Source organism: Panulirus ornatus, chromosome 29, assembly GCF_036320965.1.
Source record: "Panulirus ornatus isolate Po-2019 chromosome 29, ASM3632096v1, whole genome shotgun sequence".
Lineage (NCBI taxonomy): Eukaryota > Metazoa > Arthropoda > Malacostraca > Decapoda > Palinuridae > Panulirus > Panulirus ornatus.
The window spans coordinates 21,256,524-21,279,344 of NC_092252.1; the positions used below are offsets into that span (position 1 = coordinate 21,256,524).

General features: G+C 45.5%; 1 protein-coding gene across 2 annotated transcripts in view; it reads left to right on the forward strand.

The window, feature by feature from the left end:
• LOC139758183 (gamma-interferon-inducible lysosomal thiol reductase-like) overlaps positions 1-20,222 on the forward strand; it is a 286,092-nt gene extending 265,870 nt beyond the window's left edge. For both annotated transcript variants that reach the window (XM_071679391.1, XM_071679392.1), the window contains 2 exons: positions 5,168-5,314; positions 18,632-20,222. In XM_071679391.1, the coding sequence (XP_071535492.1) occupies positions 5,168-5,314; positions 18,632-18,727 (243 nt within the window). In that variant the 3' untranslated portion in view covers positions 18,728-20,222. The remainder of the gene's footprint in view (positions 1-5,167; positions 5,315-18,631) is intronic.
• The last annotated feature ends 2,599 nt before the right edge of the window (positions 20,223-22,821 follow it).

Consider the following 22,821-nt stretch of genomic DNA (forward strand, 5'->3'; position numbering starts at 1 on the left):
CAACCCTCCTACCGTGCAGGTCCCTCACAACCCTCCTACCGTGCAGGTCCCTCACAACCCCCCTACCGTGCAGGTCCCTCACAACCCCTCCTACCGTGCAGGTCCCTCACAACCCTCCTACCGTGCAGGTCCCTCACAACCCTCCTAACCCGTGCAGGTCCCTCACAACCCCCTACCGTGCAGGTCCCCTCACAACCCTCCTACCGTGCAGGTCCCTCACAACCCCCTACTGCAGGTCCCTCACAACCCTCCTACCGTGCAGGTCCCACAACCCCTACGTGCAGTCCTCAAACCCCACGTCAGTCCACAACCCTACCGTGCAGGTCTCCAACCCCTCGTGCAGTCCTCCCCCTCCTACGTGCAGTCTACAACCCCTACCGTGCAGTCCAAACCCCCACCGTGCAGGTCCCCACAACCCCCGTCAGGCCCCACACCCCCTACGTGCAGTCCTCACAACCCCCTACCTGCGGTCCCCCAACCCCCACCGTAGGTCCCTCACAACCCCCACCGGCGGTCTCACAACCCCACCGGCAGTCCTCACACCCCTACCTGCAGGTCCCACAACCCCCACGTGCGGTCCCTCACACCCTCCTCCTGAGGTCCCCCAACCCTCCTACCGTCAGGTCCCTCCACCCTCCTACCGTGAGGTCCCTACACCCCCTACGTGCAGTCCCTACAACCCTCTCCGCATCCCTCACAACCCCCTACCGTGACCTCACACCCCTACCGTCAGGTCCCTCAACCCCTCCGTGCAGGTCCCCCAACCCCACCGGTCCCTCACAACCCCCCTACCCCCCACCCCTAGTCAGGTCTCCAACCCCCCACCGTGCGTCCCACAAACCCTACGTGCAGTCTCACAACCCTACCGTGCAGGTCCCTCACAACCCCCATCAGGTCCCCACAACCCTCCACCGTGCAGTCCCCACACCCCCACCGTGCAGTCCCTCACAACCCTACCGTGCAGCCCTCACACCCCCTACCGGCAGGTCCACAACCCCTACCGTGCAGTCCCCACACCCTCCTACGTCAGTCCCTCACACCCTACTCAGTCCTCACAACCCCCTACCGTGCAGGTCCCCACAACCCTAGGCAGTCCCTCACACCTCCTACCGGCATCCCTCACAACCCCCACCTGCAGGCTCACAACCCCTACCGCAGGTCCCTCACAACCCCTACCGTAGTCTCCACCCTACGGCGCCCTCACAACCCACCGTGCAGTCCCTCACACCCCACCGTGCAGGCCCTCACAACCCCTACCGTGCAGTCCCTCACACCCCCACCGTGCAGGTCCGTGCAGGTCCCTCACAACCCCCTACCGTGCAGGTCCCTCACAACCCCCCTACCGTGCAGGTCCCTCACAACCCTCCTACCGTGCAGGTCCCTCACAACCCTCCTACCGTGCAGGTCCCTCACAACCCTCCTACCGTGCAGGTCCCTCACACCCTCCTACCGTGCAGGTCCCTCACAACCCCCCTACCGTGCAGGTCCCTCACACCCTCCTACCGTGCAGGTCCCTCACAACCCTCCTACCGTGCAGGTCCCTCACAACCCTCCTACCGTGCAGGTCCCTCACAACCCCCTACCGTGCAGGTCCCTCACAACCCCCTACCGTGCAGGTCCTCACAACCCTCCTACCGTGCAGGTCCCTCACAACCCTCCTACCGTGCAGGTCCCTCACAACCCCCTACCGTGCAGGTCCCTCACAACCCTCCTACCGTGGGAGGTCCCTCACAACCCTCCTACCGTGCAGGTCCCTCACAAACCCTCCTACCGTGCAGGTCCCTCACAACCCTCCTACCGTGCAGGTCCCTCACAACCCCTCCTACCGTGCAGGTCCCTCACAACCCTCCTACCGTGCAGGTCCCTCACAACCCTCCTACCGTGGCAGGTCCCTCACAACCCTCCTACCGTGCAGGCCCTCACAACCCTCCTACCGTGCAGGTCCCTCACAACCCTCCTACCGTGCAGGTCCCTCACACCCTCCTACCGTGCAGGTCCCTCACAACCCTCCTACCGTGCAGGTCCCTCACAAACCCCCTACCGTGCAGGTCCCTCACAACCCCCTACCGTGCAGGTCCCTCACAACCCTCCTACCGTCAGGTCCCTCACAACCCTCCTACCGTGCAGGTCCCTCACAACCCTCCTACCGTGCAGGTCCCTCACAACCCTCCTACCGTGCAGGTCCCTCACAACCCCCCTACCGTGCAGGTCCCTCACAACCCCCCTACCGTGCAGGTCCCTCACAACCCTCCTACCGTGCAGGTCCTCACAACCCTCCTACCGTGCAGGTCCCCCACAAACCCCCCTACCGTGCAGGTCCCCCACAACCCCCCTACCGTGCAGGTCCCCCACAACCCTCCTACCGTGCAGGTCCCTCACAACCCTCCTACCGGCAGGTCCTCACAAACCTCTACCGTGCAGGTCCTCAAACCCCTACGTGCAGGTCCCTCACAAAACCTCCTACCGTGAGGTCCTCACAACCCCACGTGCAGGTCCCTCACAACCCCCCTACCGTGCGGTCCCTCACAACCCTCCTCCGTGCAGGTCCCTCACAACCCTCCTACCGTGCAGGTCCCTCACAACCCTCCTACCTTGCAGGTCCCTCACACCCTCCTACCGTGCAGGTCCCTCACAACCCTCCTACCGTGCAGGTCCCTCACAACCCCCCCACCGTGCAGGGCCCTCCCAAACCCCCCTACCGTGCAGGTCCCTCACAACCTCCTACCGTTGGGAGGTCCCTCACAACCTCCCACCCTGCAGGTCCCTCACAACCTCCTACCGTGCAGGTCCCTCACAACCCTCCTACCGTGCGGTCCCTCACAACCCCTACCGTGCAGGTCCCTCACAAAACCCTCTACCGTGCAGGTCCCTCACAACCCCCCTACCGTGCAGGTTCCAGTGCAAGGCAATATGTAGCAAGTTGGTCATCAGGCTAACATTAGAATAGACATCTTCACCTACAGCAAGTAGATAAGGTCCAGCGGAGGGCAACAAAGATAGTACCACAATGTACACAGCTCAGTGATAGTGAAAGGCTAAAGGCTTACCGATCTTAGAAGAGAGAAGAGTGAGGGGTGATCCAATCATAACTATTTTTAAATGAAATTGATGACGTGGCGAGTATGAGGGAGGTAGGATGGAGCAGCCACAACATGGATGGTTTAGGTAAGAAACTTGTCACCCAAGATCTGCATTTTGTACTTTACTCGTATTATCACAACTTCGACCGTCACCTGACCGTCACCTGACCGTCACCTAACCATTACCTGACCGTCAACTAACCATCACCTGACCGTCACCTGACCGTCACCTAACCATTACCTGACCGTCACCTGACAGTCACCTGACCGTCACCTGACCGTCACCTAACCATTACCTGACCGTCACCTGACCGTCACCTAACCGTCACCTGACCGTAACCTGACCGTCACCTAACCATTACCTGACCGTCACCTGACCGTCACCTAACCATCACCTGACCGTAACCTGACCGTCACCTAACCATTACCTGACCATTACCTGACCGTCACCTGACCGTAACCTGACCGTCACCTAACCATTACCTGACCGTCACCTGACCGTCACCTAACCGTCACCTGACCGTCAGGTGACCGTCAGGTGAGTATCTCTGATGTATGTATATGGTTCTGTGTGGCTGATGTCAGTTCAGTTGGGAAGATGTAAGGCCAGACCATGTTGGATTCCATCTTGATTTTGGTAACGTGACTCTACGTGATCTGTGTTGTGACCACCTGTCATTACCATCATCCCTCCACCACCTGTGTTGTAACAACACATTACCAGCACAACCCAAACCTTCACACTATGGCCCAGCATCATCTCCTCCTCAACACACACACACACACACACACACACACACACACACACACACACACACACACACACACACACACACACACACACCTTATCCTGCAACATGTGTGACTAGTATTAACTCTCACTTCACCACCACAACCCCTCCACCATCACCACAACCCCTCCACCACCACCACAACCCCTCCACCACCACCACCACCCCTCCACCATCACCATAACCCCTCCACCATCACCATAACCCCTCCACCACCACCACAACCCCTCCACCACCACCACCACCCCTCCACCCCACCACACCCCCACCCCCCACCACCACACCCTCCCCCCACCCACCCCTCACCCCACACCAACCCACCACCACCCACCACCCCACCCTCCACCTCCACCCCACCCCTCACCACCCACCACCCCTCAACCAACCCACCCCTCACCCATCACACCACCCCCTCCACCACCACAACAACCCCTCCACATCACCACAACCCCCACTACACCACTACACCTCCACCACTGCCTCTCTTCCACCACCACTACCCCATCACCACCACTATACCACCACCACCACAACCCCTCAACCATCACCACACCTCCACCATCACCACAACCCCACTACCACCACTACCACCTCCACCACTGCCTCTCTACCACCACCACTACCCCATCACCACCACTATCACCACCACCACCACTACCCCTCAACCACCACCACACCTCCACCATCACCACAACCCCACTACCACCACTACCACCTCCACCACTGCCTCTCTACCACCACCACTACCCCATCACCACCACTATCACCACCACCACCACAACCCCTCAACCATCACCACACCTCCACCATCACCACAACCCCACTACCACCATTACCACCTCCAACACTGCCTCTCTACCACCACCACTACCCCACCACCACCACTATCACCACCACCACCACTACCCCTTAGGTTACAGTGATATCAGATGGCCATTTTTATTTACCTGATTTTGTTTACATGTTTTATGATTGAGTCATTTGGGTGTTGAGTTGTTGTTGTGATGCTCGCGTGTGTTTAAGAACTGGCTGGCAACAGTTTTGTAGTGAACTATCATTACGTGTGTCCTCCTTAACTATGCCTATTTAATGACCACCCTTACTCCAGGCAAACTATTAATTGTAATCAAACTTGCCCATCTTACAACATGTCTGTCTCCTCGGCTGAAGTTCACTAAGTGAACCTTAATCTGTATATTAACTTGCTTATCATCACATTACATTGATGCTTTACAGACCATGATGGATCTGGTCCATCAGGAAGTGTCGTCCAATAATATTTTCTGTGACTTCCAGTGTAGTGAAGAAGTCGGCATCAACTGGGCACCGATAGACGAATGTTCCACCAGCAGAGCCGGAGCCAAACTCCTGTACGCCAATGGCATCCGTACAGCCAACCTCAAACCACGCGTCTACTTCATCCCTACCATTACTATTGATGGGGTAAGCACGATATTTTGTCATTACTATTGATGGGGTAAGCACGATATTTTGTCATTACTATTGATGGGGTAAGCACGATATTTTGTCATTACTATTGATGGGGTAAGGACGATATTTTGTCATTACTATTGATGGGGTAAGCACGATATTTTGTCATTACTATTGATGGGGTAAGCACGATATTTTGTCATTACTATTGATGGGGTAAGCACGATATTTTGTCATTACTATTGATGGGGTAAGCACGATATTTTGTCATTACTATTGATGGGGTAAGCACGATATTTTGTCATTACTATTGATGGGGTAAGCACGATATTTTGTCATTACTATTGATGGGGTAAGGACGATATTTTGTCATTACTATTGATGGGGTAAGCACGATATTTTGTCATTACTATTGATGGGGTAAGCACGATATTTTGTCATTACTATTGATGGGGTAAGGACGATATTGTGTCATTACTATTGATGGGGTAAGCACGATATTTTGTCATTACTATTGATGGAGTAAGCACGATATTTTGTCATTACTATTGATGGGGTAAGCACGATATTTTGTCATTACTATTGATGGGGTAAGCACGATATTTTGTCATTACTATTGATGGGGTAAGCACGATATTTTGTCATTACTATTGATGGGGTAAGCACGATATTTTGTCATTACTATTGATGGGGTAAGCACGATATTTTGTCATTACTATTGATGGGGTAAGCACGATATTTTGTCATTACTATTGATGGGGTAAGCACGATATTTTGTCATTACTATTGATGGGGTAAGCACGATATTTTGTCATTACTATTGATGGGGTAAGCACGATATTTTGTCATTACTATTGATGGGGTAAGCACGATATTTTGTCATTACTATTGATGGGGTAAGCACGATATTTTGTCATTACTATTGATGGGGTAAGCACGATATTTTGTCATTACTATTGATGGGGTAAGGACGATATTTTGTCATTACTATTGATGGGGTAAGCACGATATTTTGTCATTACTATTGATGGGGTAAGCACGATATTTTGTCATTACTATTGATGGGGTAAGCACGATATTTTGTCATTACTATTGATGGGGTAAGCACGATATTTTGTCATTACTATTGATGGGGTAAGCACGATATTTTGTCATTACTATTGATGGGGTAAGCACGATATTTTGTCATTACTATTGATGGGGTAAGCACGATATTTTGTCATTACTATTGATGGGGTAAGCACGATATTTTGTCATTACTATTGATGGGGTAAGCACGATATTTTGTCATTACTATTGATGGGGTAAGCACGATATTTTGTCATTACTATTGATGGGGTAAGCACGATATTTTGTCATTACTATTGATGGGGTAAGCACGATATTTTGTCATTACTATTGATGGGGTAAGCACGATATTTTGTCATTACTATTGATGGGGTAAGCAAGATATTTTGTCATTACTATTGATGGGGTAAGCACGATATTTTGTCATTACTATTGATGGGGTAAGCACGATATTTTGTCATTACTATTGATGGGGTAAGCACGATATTTTGTCATTACTATTGATGGAGTAAGCACGATATTTTGTCATTACTATTGATGGGGTAAGCACGATATTTTGTCATTACTATTGATGGGGTAAGCACGATATTTTGTCATTACTATTGATGGGGTAAGCACGATATTTTGTCATTACTATTGATGGGGTAAGCACGATATTTTGTCATTACTATTGATGGGGTAAGCACGATATTTTGTCATTACTATTGATGGGGTAAGCACGATATTTTGTCATTACTATTGATGGGGTAAGCACGATATTTTGTCATTACTATTGATGGGGTAAGCACGATATTTTGTCATTACTATTGATGGGGTAAGCACGATATTTTGTCATTACTATTGATGGAGTAAGCACGATATTTTGTCATTGCTATTGATGGGGTAAGCACGATATTTTGTCATTACTATTGATGGGGTAAGCACGATATTTTGTCATTACTATTGATGGGGTAAGCACGATATTTTGTCATTACTATTGATGGGGTAAGCACGATATTTTGTCATTACTATTGATGGGGTAAGCACGATATTTTGTCATTACTATTGATGGGGTAAGCACGATATTTTGTCATTACTATTGATGGGGTAAGCACGATATTTTGTCATTACTATTGATGGAGTAAGCACGATATTTTGTCATTACTATTGATGGGGTAAGCACGATATTTTGTCATTACTATTGATGGGGTAAGCACGATATTTTGTCATTACTATTGATGGAGTAAGCACGATATTTTGTCATTACTATTGATGGGGTAAGCACGATATTTTGTCATTACTATTGATGGGGTAAGCACGATATTTTGTCATTACTATTGATGGGGTAAGCACGATATTTTGTCATTACTATTGATGGAGTAAGCACGATATTTTGTCATTACTATTGATGGGGTAAGCACGATATTTTGTCATTACTATTGATGGGGTAAGCACGATATTTTGTCATTACTATTGATGGGGCAAGCACGATATTTTGTCATTACTATTGATGGGGTAAGGACGATATTTTGTCATTACTATTGATGGGGTAAGCACGATATTTTGTCATTACTATTGATGGAGTAAGCACGATATTTTGTCATTACTATTGATGGGGTAAGCACGATATTTTGTCATTACTATTGATGGGGTAAGCACGATATTTTGTCATTACTATTGATGGGGTAAGCACGATATTTTGTCATCAGATTACTTGTATTTTAGGTAAAATATGTTCAAAAAGTATTTGTTGAGTAGGTGTTAGTATAGACCATTAAAGAATTACCTTTAAGATGGTATGTATCATCGCACAGCCAATCTGTAGCTGTCATGTCCAGTGTGGTGAAGGCAGAACCCACCATCCACAACTGTGTACCACAACTACCTTCTTCCTAAGCTCTGGTTCGGTTGATGGAAGCATATGGCTTCCCACCATCCTCCACCGATGTGCCAAAACTATCCAAATCATTGTATTCATCTCACCCTCCTGAATGTTCAAGCCCCGATACCCCAAAGCCCTCTTCGCTCTACCCTTGCATCCTCTTGGTCTCCGTATGGCGGCCACCACGTCTGACAAACATTTTCTACGTGAGGTCACTCTTCCCTCCTCCCCTCCACAAGCCCGCACCAGTTCAGCACACTTTGGTCGGCCCTTTCCATCACATTATACTGAACACCATATCCTTTTAATGCTGTCCTTCCAAACACGTCCAACTCAACTGGCAACAAATAAACCATCTTGGGCCATTTTATTTCCAACACATCCACTCTCTTCCTTCCATGTGTCTTCAGGGCCCAAGACGCCAGTGTTGGGACGCTGTACTTCCAAACATGGCCACCTTCACCATCGGTCGGTGACCTTTCCTACCCCGTGTTCCACGCTGCCTGCACGACCTGACCTACCTCTCCTTCCCCGCCTGGTAGTATACTGCAGACCCGCCCTCAACATCCTCCTTCACCCATGACCACATCAAACTCCATTGTTGACGTCATAATATTCATGATACAGAGCCATCTTCACCAGGAAGTGGTGGTGGCCCTTCTCCCCCGAAATACCACATGACTTACCCTCCCATATACCTGTCATCACACGATGAACAACAAGAAACAACAGAAAAAAATATCTAAAAGACGTAACGAGTGGTGTGCCACAGGGGTCGATCCTGGGCCCAATTCTTTTCATAATATACATTAATGACCTGGAACTCAGTCTTATATGTAAGATCTCCAAGTTTGCTGACGATACTAAACTACGAGGGAGAGCTGTAAACATGCATGACTGCGAAATGATTCAAAGATTTTCACTTACTAGCAAAGTGGTCAGACAGATGGCAAATGAAGCTTACTTTGGACAAGTGTAAAGTTATGCAGTTTAGAGACAAGAATATACATTGTGGCGACCACAAACTATTGGGAAACTCTGTAACTAAAGTAAATGAAGAAAGAACTCTTGGCGTTGCCATGAGCAACAATGTGTAGTACACTAGTAAGACCACATATTGAACATGCACTTGGCTTCCCAAACTATGAAAAAGACGAGGAAAAATTAGAGCAAGTACAAAGATGCACAACAAAATGGATGCCATCCCTTAGAAATGTGGCAGACCTTAAAAATCAGCTAGGCGTGCCAGGGATCAGCTAGGCGTGCCAGGGATCAGCTAGGCGTGCCAGGGATCAGCTAGGCGTGCCAGGGATCAGCTAGGTGTGCCAGGGATCAGCTAGGTGTGCCAGGGATCAGCTAGGCGTGCCAGGGATCAGCTAGGCGTGCCAGGGATCAGCTAGGCGTGCCAGGGATCAGCTAGGTGTGCCAGGGTTCACAGAAACTTGACTGTGTTACTTTCTAACCCAACGCACCGCAGAAATCATCATTAACTCCGCAGCGTCACACAACTTCCCTCAGGGCAGCGTCCTACAACCAGCAGTGTTCACAAACACAGCTGACGCTCCTCCACCACTTGGTGCCATGATCATGGACATATACGCAGATGACGCCACGCAAATTGTCTCAAACAACTCGTTCGCAGAACATATGCATTTATTACAGTAAGAAGCAACTTCACTAAACAAACTGGAAAAGAATGGAAGATAAAAACAAAGATGATTACAATGAAACACGACAGCTCACAAGAAGAGTCACAAGATCTTGGGTTGGACGATGATAGATCAGACACAAAGAAAGCGGTCCCGGCCAGTGTGTGTGTGTGTGTGTGTGTGTGTGTACACAGACCTGGACTACCAACGTTCCTAGTCTCTGAACACGTCTGCTGAGGACACAGACAGGCATCTATAATACGTCACAAATAAGAAATATCCCGGCACTTACAACACCGTAGAACCCGGCACTTACAACACCGTAGAACCCGGCACTTACAACACCGTAGAACCCGGCACTTACAACACCGTAGAACCCGGCACTTACAACACCGTAGAACCCGGCACTTACAACACCGTAGAACAACAACACGAGCGACCAAGAGCTAAGCCAGTTAATTAATACCTTAGATATGCATCATACACGACATGGAAGACACACACACACACACATTACACACGTCGAACACTTGGTTGCCTCAGCATCAGTCATCCATACATGTACGCAGTGCCATGATTAATCTTTCCCAAACAAATAAGTACATCATCACTACATGTAAGCTGTTACAGGTATACAAGTGAACCACCAAAACACACTCTCACAGCATCACCAACGTACATCACATACACGACACTTCACCTGTAAACACTTCAACTTTCTTCTCCACTTCAAACTGTTCCTTTCCCTGACCCACCTGTCTTTCCCTGACCCACATGTCTTTCCCTGACCCACCTGTCTTTCCTGTCCACTGACCAGCCTAATGGGGGGGGGGTGTTCTGAGAAAATAATTTTCACTGCCAGGCGTATGATTTCACTGCCAGGCGTATGATTTCACTGCCAGGCGTATGATTACAGTGCCAGGCGTATGATATCATTGCCAGGCGTATGATTTCAGTGCCAGGCGTATGATATCACTGCCAGGCGTATGATATCACTGCCAGGCGTATGATTTCACTGCCAGGCGTATGATCTCTTTTTGTAAGTAAATATTAAGACTTTTTCTTTGAAGTGCCAATATCAGATGTGTAGGTTGTAATGATCCTCATCTGTATACATATTTCATATTCTTCGAGAGCAGTATAATGAGGGTATTTCTAGAACGTCAACAGGTTTCTAGAAGTACTGTTCTAGAACGTCAAGAGGTTTCTAGAGGTACTGTTCTAGAACGTCAAGAGGTTTCTAGAAGTACTGTTCTAGAACGTCAAGAGGTTTCTAGAAGTACTGTTCTAGAACGTGAAGAGGTTTCTAGAAGTACTGTTCTAGAACGTCAAGAGGTTTCTAGAGGTACTGTTCTAGAACGTCAAGAGGTTTCTAGAAGTACTGTTCTAGAACGTGAAGAGGTTTCTAGAAGTACTGTTCTAGAACGTCAAGAGGTTTCTAGAGGTACTGTTCTAGAACGTCAAGGTTTCTAGAAATACTGTTCTAGAACGTCAAGAGGTTTCTAGAAGTACTGTTCTAGAACGTCAAGAGGTTTCTAGAAGTACTGTTCTAGAACGTCAAGAGGTTTCTAGAAGTACTGTTCTAGAACGTGAAGAGGTTTCTAGAAGTACTGTTCTAGAACGTCAAGAGGTTTCTAGAGGTACTGTTCTAGAACGTCAAGAGGTTTCTAGAAATACTGTTCTAGAACGTCAAGAGGTTTCTAGAAGTACTGTTTTAGAACGTCAAGAGGTTTCTAGAAATACTGTTCTAGAACGTCAAGAGGTTTCTAGAAGTACTGTTCTAGAACGTCAAAAGGTTTCTAAAAGTACTGTTCTAGAACGTCAAGAGGTTTCTAGAAGTACTGTTCTAGAACGTCAAGAGGTTTCTAGAAGTACTGTTCTAGAACGTCAAGAGGTTTCTAGAGGTACTGTTCTAGAACGTCAAAAGGTTTCTAGAGAAACTGTTCTAGAACGTCAAGAGGTTTCTAGAGGTACTGTCCTAGAACTCAAAAGGTTTCTAGAAGTACTGTTCTATAACGTCAAGAGGTTTCTAGAAGTACTGTTCTAGAACGTCAAGAGGTTTCTAGAGGTACTGTTCTAGAACGTCAAGAGGTTTCTAGAAGTACTGTTCTAGAACGTCAAGAGGTTTCTAGAGAAACTGTTCTAGAACGTCAAGAGGTTTCTAGAGGTACTGTTCTAGAACGTCAAGAGGTTTCTAGAAGTACTGTTCTAGAACGTCAAGAGGTTTCTAGAGAAACTGTTCTAGAACGTCAAGAGGTTTCTAGAGGTACTGTTCTAGAACGTCAAGAGGTTTCTAGAAGTACTGTTCTAGAACGTCAAGAGGTTTCTAGGAGTACTGTTCTAGAACGTCAAGAGGTTTCTAGAAGTACTGTTCTAGAACGTCAAGAGGTTTCTAGAGGTACTGTTCTAGAACGTCAAGAGGTTTTTAGAAGTACTGTTCTAGAACGTCAAGAGGTTTCTAGAGGTACTCTTCTAGAAAGCCATTCTGAAGGTTTTGATGAGGCGAAATCTGGGCAGATGCCAGAGTAGCAGGATTCGATCCCTTGATCTCACAACTAACATTACTCACAGTGAGCTGCTGCTGCCACGAACCAAGGCCTTCCTTCACCCGCACAGCACACACGTCAACCACATCCCATCATCTACTCTCATTCTGACTCATGACTCACTGCCTCTTGTACCCATCCCTCACATGAGTCATGACTCACTCCCTCTTGTACCCATCCCTCACATGAGTCATGACTCACTGCCTCTTGTACCCATCCCTCACATGAGTCATGACTCACTGCCTCTTGTACCCATCCCTCACATGAGTCATGACTCACTGCCTCTTGTACCCATCCCTCACATGAGTCATGACTCACTGCCTCTTGTACCCATCCCTCAGATGAGTCATGACTCACTGCCTCTTGTACCCATCCCTCACATGAGTCATGACTCACTCCCTCTTGTACCCATCCCTCACATGAGTCATGACTCACTCCCTCTTGTACCCATCCCTCACGTGAGTCATGACTCACTGCCTCTTGTACCCATCCCTCACATGAGTCATGACTCACTCCCTCTTGTACCCATCCCTCACGTGAGTCATGACTCACTGCCTCTTGTACCCATCCCTCACATGAGTCATGACTCACTGCCTCTTGTACCCATCCCTCACGTGAGTCATGACTCACTCCCTCTTGTACCCATCCCTCACGTGAGTCATGACTCACTGCCTCTTGTACACATCCCTCACATGAGTCATAACTCACTCCCTCTTGTACCCATCCCTCACATGAGTCATGACTCACTCCCTCTTGTACCCATCCCTCACATGAGTCATGACTCACTGCCTCTTGTACCCATCCCTCACATGAGTCACGACTCACTGCCTCTTGTACCCATCCCTCACATGAGTCATGACTCACTCCCTCTTGTACCCATCCCTCACATGAGTCATGACTCACTGCCTCTTGTACACATCCCTCACATGAGTCATGACTCACTGCCTCTTGTACACATCTTTCACATGAGTCATGACTCACTGCCTCTTGTACACATCCCTCACATGAGTCATGACTCACTGCCTCTTGTACACATCCCTCACGTGAGTCAAGACTCACTCCCTCTTGTATCCATCCTTCGCATGAGTCACGACTCACTGCCTCTTGTACCCATCCCTCACGTGAGTCATGACTCACTGCCTCTTGTACACATCCCTCACATGAGTCATGACTCACTGCCTCTTGTACCCATCCCTCACGTGAGTCATGACTCACTGCCTCTTGTACCCATCCCTCACGTGAGTCATGACTCACTGCCTCTTGTACACATCCCTCACATGAGTCATGACTCACTGCCTCTTGTACCCATCCCTCACGTGAGTCATGACTCACTGCCTCTTGTACCCATCCCTCACATGAGTCATGACTCACTGCCTCTTGTACACATCCCTCACATGAGTCATGACTCACTGCCTCTTGTACACATCCCTCACATGAGTCATGACTCACTGCCTCTTGTACACATCCCTCACATGAGTCATGACTCACTGCCCCTTGTACACATCCCTCACATGAGTCATGACTCACTGCCTCTTGTACCCATCCCTCACATGAGTCATGACTCACTTCCTCTTGTACACATCCCTCACATGAGTCATGACTCACTGGCCCTTGTACCTATGACGCACTGCCTCTTGTACCCATCCCTCACATGAGTCAAGACTCACTGCCTCTTGTACTCATCCCTCACGTGAGTCATGACTCACTGCCTCTTGTACACATCCCTCACATGAGTCATGACTCACTGCCTCTTGTACCCATCCCTCACATGAGTCATGACTCACTCCCTCTTGTACCCATCCCTCGCATGAGTCACGACTCACTGCCTTTTGTACACATTCCTCACATGAGTCATGACTCACTCCCTCTTGTACCCATCCCTCACATGAGTCACGACTCACTGCCTTTTGTACACATCCCTCACATGAGTCATGACTCACTGCTTCTTGTACACATCCCTCACATGAGTCATGACTCACTGCCCCTTGTACTCATCCCTCACATGAGTCATGACTCACTGCCTCTTGTACTCATCCCTCACATGAGTCATGACTCTCCCTTTTGTACACATCCCTCACATGAGTCATCTCTCCCTTTTGTACCCATCCCTCACATGAATCATGACTCACTGACTCTTGTACCCATCCCTCATATGAGTCATGACTCACTGACTCTTGTACCCATCCCTCGCATGAGTCATGAGTACATACATGGTGTTAGCTAACACGTTAGAACCATCCTCCCCACCTACATACATGGTGTTAGCTAACACATTAGAACCTTCCTCCCCACCTACATACATGGTGTTAGCTAACACATTAGAACCTTCCTCTCCACCTACATACATGGTGTTAGCTAACACATTAGAACCTTCCTCCCCACCTACATACATGGTGTTAGCTAACACATTAGAACCTTCCTCTCCACGTACATACATGGTGTTAGGTAACACATTAGAACCTTCCTCCCCACCTACATACATGGTGTTAGCTAACACATTAGAACCTTCCTCCCCACCTACATACATGGTGTTAGCTAACACATTAGAACCTTCCTCTCCACCTACATACATGGTGTTAGCTAACACATTAGAACCTTCCTCTCCACGTACATACATGGTGTTAGCTAACACATTAGAACCTTCCTCTCCACGTACATACATGGTGTTAGCTAACACATTAGAACCTTCCTCTCCACGTACATACACGGTGATAGCTAACACATTAGAACCTTCCTCTCCACGTACATACATGGTGTTAGCTAACACATTAGAACCTTCCTCCCCACGTACATACATGGTGTTAGGTAACACATTAGAACCTTCCTCCCCACCTACATACATGGTGTTAGCTAACACATTAGAACCTTCCTCCCCACCTACATACATGGTGTTAGCTAACACATTAGAACCTTCCTCTCCACCTACATACATGGTGTTAGGTAACACATTAGAACCTTCCTCTCCACGTACATACATGGTGTTAGCTAACACATTAGAACCTTCCTCTCCACGTACATACATGGTGTTAGGTAACACATTAGAACCTTCCTCTCCACGTACATACATGGAGTTAGCTAACACATTAGAACCTTCCTCTCCACCTACATACATGGTGTTAGCTAACACATTAGAACCTTCCTCTCCACCTACATACATGGTGTTAGCTAACACATTAGAACCTTCCTCTCCTCGTACATACATGGTGTTAGCTGACACATTAGAACCTTCCTCTCCACGTACATACATGGAGTTAGCTAACACATTAGAACCTTCCTCTCCACGTACATACATGGTGTTAGCTAACACATTAGAACCTTCCTCTCCACGTACATACATGGTGTTAGCTAACACATTAGAACCTTCCTCTCCACGTACATACATGGTGTTAGCTAACACATTAGAACCTTCCTCTCCACGTACATACATGGTGTTAGCTAACACATTAGAACCTTCCTCTCCACGTACATACATGGAGTTAGCTAACACATTAGAACCTTCCTCTCCACGTACATACATGGTGTTAGCTAACACATTAGAACCTTCCTCTCCACGTACATACATGGTGTTAGCTAACACATTAGAACCTTCCTCTCCACGTACATACATGGTGTTAGCTAACACATTAGAACCTTCCTCTCCACGTACATACATGGTGTTAGCTAACACATTAGAACCTTCCTCTCCACGTACATACATGGTGTTAGCTAACACATTAGAACCTTCCTCTCCACATACATACATGGTGTTAGCTAACACATTAGAACCTTCCTCTCCACGTACATACATGGTGTTAGCTAACACATTAGAACCTTCATCTTGACATCTCGTCACTCGTGTTGGGATCATGTTTGATCTTATATCACTTTCCCTTCTTGATGTCAGTCTGGGAAATTCATATATATATTTCCAGGTTGTTTTTCATGTAAACATTGTTACTATCATGTCCGTATCCACACGTGTGGCTTATTACCCACACAGTGTACTATCCACACAGGCTATTATCCACACGGCATATTTCACATAATCATGATAATAGTTCTCTTCACTTGATCTCATTATCATCATTAATCATTTTTGAGTTGATTGTTTTGCAACACCTTCATTGATGACTCTGGACACCAATTCAGTGTTGTCACGTGACGAATCTATGAATCATTTGAGCTAATAACGCGCCAACCAGTTATTGTTTATGTGAGGAGTGGCTACATATGATGTGTTCCAACCACACTACAACCACTTATTGTTTATGTGAGTGGCTAAATATGATCTGCTCCTGCCACACTACAACCACTTATTGTTTATGTGAGTGGCTACATATGATGTGTTATTGTTTATGTGAGGAGTGGCTACATATGATGTGTTATTGTTTATGTGAGTGGCTACATATGATGTGTTATTATTTATGTGAGGAGTGGCTACATATGATGTGTTAATGTTTATGTGAGTGGCTACATATGATGTGTTATTGTTTATGTGAGTGGCTACATATGATGTGTTATTGTTTATGTGAGTGGCTACATATGATGTGTTATTGTTTATGTGAGGAGTGGCTACATATGATGTGTTATTGTTTATGTGAGTGGCTACATATGATGTGTTATTATTTATGTGAGGAGTGGCTACATATGATGTGTTAATGTTTATGTGAGTGGCTACATATGATGTGTTATTGTTTATGTGAGTGGCTACATATGATGTGTTATTGTTTATGTGAGTGGCTACATATGATGTGTTATTGTTTATGTGAGGAGTGGCTACATATGATGTGTTATTGTTTATGTGAGTGGCTACATATGATGTGTTATTGTTTATGTGAGGAGTGGCTACATATGATGTGTTATTGTTTATGTGAGTGGCTACATATGATGTGTTATTGTTTATGTGAGGAGTGGCTACATATGATGTGTTATTATTTATGTGAGGAGTGGCTACATATGATGTGTTATTGTTTATGTGAGGAGTGGCCACATATGATGTGTTATTGTTTATGTGAGGAGTGGCTACATATGATGTGTTAATGTTTATGTGAGTGGCTACATATGATGTGTTATTGTTTATGTGAGTGGCTACATATGATGTGTTATTGTTTATGTGAGTGGCTACATATGATGTGTTATTGTTTATGTGAGGAGTGGCTACATATGATGTGTTATTGTTTATGTGAGTGGCTACATATGATGTGTTATTGTTTATGTGAGGAGTGGCTACATATGATGTGTTATTGTTTATGTGAGTGGCTACATATGATGTGTTATTGTTTATGTGGGGAGTGGCTACATATGATGTGTTATTGTTTATGTGAGGAGTGGCTACATATGATGTGTTATTGTTTATGTGAGGAGTGGCTACATATGATGTGTTATTGTTTATGTGAGTGGCTACATATGATGTGTTATTGTTTATGTGAGTGGCTACATATGATGTGTTATTGTTTATGTGAGTGACTACATATGATGTGTTATTGTTTATGTGAGGAGTGGCTACATATGATGTGTTATTGTTTATGTGAGTGGCTACATATGATGTGTTATTGTTTATGTGAGTGGCTACATATGATGTGTTATTGTTTATGTGAGTGGCTACATATGATGTGTTATTGTTTATGTGAGTGGCTACATATGATGTGTTATTGTTTATGTGAGGAGTGGCTACATATGATGTGTTATTGTTTATGTGAGGAGTGGCTACATATGATGTGTTATTGTTTATGTGAGTGGCTACATATGATGTGTTATTGTTTATGTGAGTGGCTACATATGATGTGTTATTGTTTATGTGAGTGACTACATATGATGTGTTATTGTTTATGTGAGTGGCTACATATGATGTGTTATTGTTTATGTGAGTGGCTACATATGATGTGTTATTGTTTATGTGAGTGGCTACATATGATGTGTTATTGTTTATGTGAGTGACTACATATGATGTGTTATTGTTTATGTGAGTGGCTACATATGATGTGTTATTGTTTATGTGAGTGGCTACATATGATGTGTTATTGTTTATGTGAGTGGCTACATATGATGTGTTATTGTTTATGTGAGTGGCTACATATGATGTGTTATTGTTTATGTGAGGAGTGGCTACATATGATGTGTTATTGTTTATGTGAGGAGTGGCTACATATGATGTGTTATTGTTTATGTGAGGAGTGGCTACATATGATGTGTTCCTGCCACACTACAATGTGAGTTTCCATTCCAGCACTACAGTGACCACCAGCTCAGGAGTTCCCTCTCTGACCTGAAGAGTCAGATCTGCGCAGCTTACCACGGACCACCTCACCAGAAATGCCTGTAATCAACACAGGTTTTCCTGTCGTGCTTCTACTGTCGCCATATAGATCCTGGACACCTTGATGACGCTCCTGCTGTGACGAGACTGCACTCCACGCAGGAGCGGGGTTAGCCGGGCTCCTCTACGGTGAGAAGGTTCTTCACGATGGTGTACATCATCCGTTCTCTGATGATGATGATGATGATGACGTAACCTGGTTGAGGTGACTTCCCGCTTCTGGCACTGGAAGGCACAGGCAGACACGTCCCTGGTCATATTCCAACCATAAACCAGATCAACCTCCTCCACATAAACCACATCAACCTCCTCCACATAAACCACATCAACCTCCTCCACATAAACCACATCAACCTCCTCCACATAAACCACATCAACCTCCTCCACATAAACCACATCAACCTCCTCCACATAAACCACATCAACCTCCTCCACAAAAACCACATCAACCTCCTCCACATAAACCACATCAACCTCCTCCACATAAACCACATCAACCTCCTCCACATAAACCAGATCAACCTTCTCCACATAACACTTGCTATTGGTTTATAAATTCAGTTTTAACATTTTCTCTTTGTGTTCTGTTGTATACGAGTTCATCCACACCAGATAGGGAGATGGAAACCTATTTTGTGTGGATATGAACAATTATAAACTTCACATGTTCTTGGCCAGTGTTTGAATGATTGGTGTCATGTTAGTGTGTGTGTGACAGACATGTCACAGTTTTCATTATGCACATGTTGGTTGTGGTAATTATTGGAAGGTAACATTACCTACAGCTGTGCAGGTCATGTACCAACGCCTACGTTAGTGTGTGTGTGTAAAACGGTCAATGTTTGATGTAGCGGAGCGAGAGATGACACATCTCTAGTACAGACTAACAAGGTGTCTTAAAACCAAGAATAAAATGTCTTCACTATTATGAAAGACAAGAGTCGTAGGTTGTCACTGAAAGTCTGTGGAAGGTTTGCACTAAAGCTATTATTTTTGTTCATGAAAAGATAGTCATGTGTTGGTTCTTCACTACATTCTGGACATGTATAAACCTGGCCTCAATATTTACTTTTCTGTGAAGAGCAAAATGTCTTACCATGAGTAAGTACTTAATGTGCTCTGCTCGTTCTCGACTTATTTTCATGTATGTATTATATTAACTGACTGAATTTTGATGGGCATTTTCTTTTGGCAGTGTTTCAGCTTAAAAAACCGAAAGGCATATATAATTTTTCTTTCGTTTTCATGCACTTGTGTGTAGTCTACTGTCTCTTTTATCATAAAGTTATCATGAATTTATGAATAAATTTGCCTTGATAAAATTTTCTATTTAACCATTTGATATGATTTTAAAATGTTGATATTTCTCTTATCATTACTGATATGAACTTATGTGTAAGATATATAATGATAGAACATATATTTCGGAATTAACATCTTTTGAGTAATAGGCTTCAGGATGGATTAACTGTATTTCGATAATAAAGGTGAAAAAACATAATCCTGTTGTGTCTGCTTTATCTGGTCGTTACCGTTGTAAGGGAGGGTGATTAAGGGGGGGGGGGTTGACCTGTGTAGCTGGGTGTGTCTTGAACATTTTTTTTATGTTTTCTTGTTTCTAAATTCTCTCATAAATACTAGGATGGGCTTTAAAGTTGCCTGGGGACAAATTAAAGTTCTTAGTATTAGCCATTAAGACATTCAATGATGTAGCTTGTGACATAATCAGCAGCAGAGAGGTATAGAATAATGGGATTTTCAAGATCTATGGCCATGGTGATCATTTTCATGACAATGTTTAGCGATGGCATTTTTGTGGTCATCCCTACGTAGCGCATGATAATGTTAACAACATCTCTCCCTTACAGTATTTCCGGTCTGGTTTATATAAACATATTTACATGACTTGCATTTGACGGCGTAAACACTCCCAACTGTTGCATGATTTGGCCTGCTATATATTATGATCTTACTAATGGTGTTATTGTACTAGAAAGAAATATTACAAACATTATTATACATGATTGCCGTTTTCCGCGTCAGCGAGGTAGCGCCAGGAAACAGAAGAACGACTCATCCACTCATGTACCCCCCCCCCCCACACACACACACATATTCTTGCCTGCCTTCATCCATTCCCGGCGCGACCCTGCATCACAGGAAAAGCATCGATACTCCCTGAGTCAGCGAGGTAGTGCCACGAAAAGGCAACAAAGGCCACATCCGTACACACTCAGTCTCTAGCTGTCATGTATGATGCACCGAAACCACAGCTCCCTTTCCACATCCAGGCATCAAAGAACTCTCCATGGTTTACCCCAGACGCTTCACATGCCCTGGTTTAATCCACTGACAGCACGTCGACCCCGGAATATACATTCCTTGCATGTCTCAAGGATATAGACAGGATGATTAGAGAGGCGAGATAGGTAGTATGTTTGAGGAAAGAAACCTGGATGTTTTGGCTCTGAGTGAAACGAAACTCAAAGGTAAAGGGGAAGAGTGGTTTGGGAATGTCTGGAGTAAAGTCAGTGGTTAGTGAGAGGACAAGAGCAAAAGAAGGAGTAGCACTACTCCTGACACAGGAAAGTGTGACAAGAGTGTGAGGAAGTATATTCTAGAATATAAAAGGGGATTGCCAGAGATAGATGATTATTGGTGTTTATGCTCCTGGTCATGAGGTAAAAGATCATGAGACAAGTGTTTTGGGAGCAGCTGAATAAATGTGACTGTCAGCAGCTTTGATATAAGAGACCAGGGGTTAGTGGTGGGTGATTCAAATGCGAAGATAAGTAATGTGGCAATTGAGGATATAATTGGAGCATATTAGGTATTCAGTGTTCTAAATGGAAATCACCAACTTGTGCAGTTGTGAGGAAAAAGGACTGGTGATTAGGGATGCTTGGTTTAAAAGAGGAATATACACAAGTATTTGTATGTGAGGAGGAGAGATGGTTAGTGAACATTATTAGATTACTTCTTAATTGATAGATGAATAAAACAATGATTTTTGGGTGTAAATGTCGAGAAGGGCAGCTGGTGGAGGACTGTCTGGCCAGTATCGTGAGGAGGCGAGGGTGAAGATTTGTAAAAGTTTTCGAAAAGGAGGAAACAATGTCAGGGAGAAAACAATGATTAGAATAAATGAACTTGGAAAAAAGACTTGTGAAAAGAAATTCTAGGAAAGATTGAGTATAGAATAGCAAAAGATGAGAGTAAATGAAGCGAGGAAAATGGGTAAGGAATGGGAGGTATTTAGGGAAGCAGTGATGGCATGTGACATGCGAAAGGAGGGAGATGGGCAGATTAGAAAGGGTACTGAGTGGTGGGATGAAGTGAATTTGTTAGTGAAGGAGAAAAGAGAGGCGTTTGGACGATACTTACAAGGAAGGACGGCAAGTGACTGAGAGATGTATTAAAGAAAGTGGCAGGAGGTAAAGAAGAAGGTGCAAGGGTTGAAAAAGAGGGCAAATGAGAGATGGGGTGAGAGAGTATCAGTAAACCTTAGGGAAAATAGAAAAAATATTTTGGAAGGAGGTAAATAATGTGCGTAAGACAAGAGGACAAATGGGAACATTGGTGAAGGTGAAGAGGGCAAGTGGGGAGTTGATAACAGGTAGCGATGAAGTGAGGAGATGGAGTGAGTATTTTGAAGGTTTGTTGAATGTATTTGATGATAGAGTGGCAGATCTAAGGTTTTTTCGTCAGGGTGGTGTACGAAGTGACAGGGTCAGGGAAAATAGTTGTTTAAGGGAGAAGAGGAGACGAAAGTCTTGCAGAAGACAAAATCCGGCAAGGAGGTATGTTTGGATGACATTGCAGTTAAATTCATTAAGAAATGGGGGGACTGTACTGTTGATTGGTTGGTAAGGATATTTATTGTATGTATGGATCATGGTGAGGTGCCTGAGGATTGGCGGAATGCATGTATAGTGCCATTGTACAAAGGCAAATGGGATAAAGGTGAATGTTCAAACTACACAGGTATAAGTTTGTTGAGTATTCCCAGAAAATTATATGGGAGGGTATTGACTGAGAGATTGGGGAAGAGCAGTGTGGTTTCATTAGTGGTAGAGGATGTGTAGATCAGGTGTTTGCTT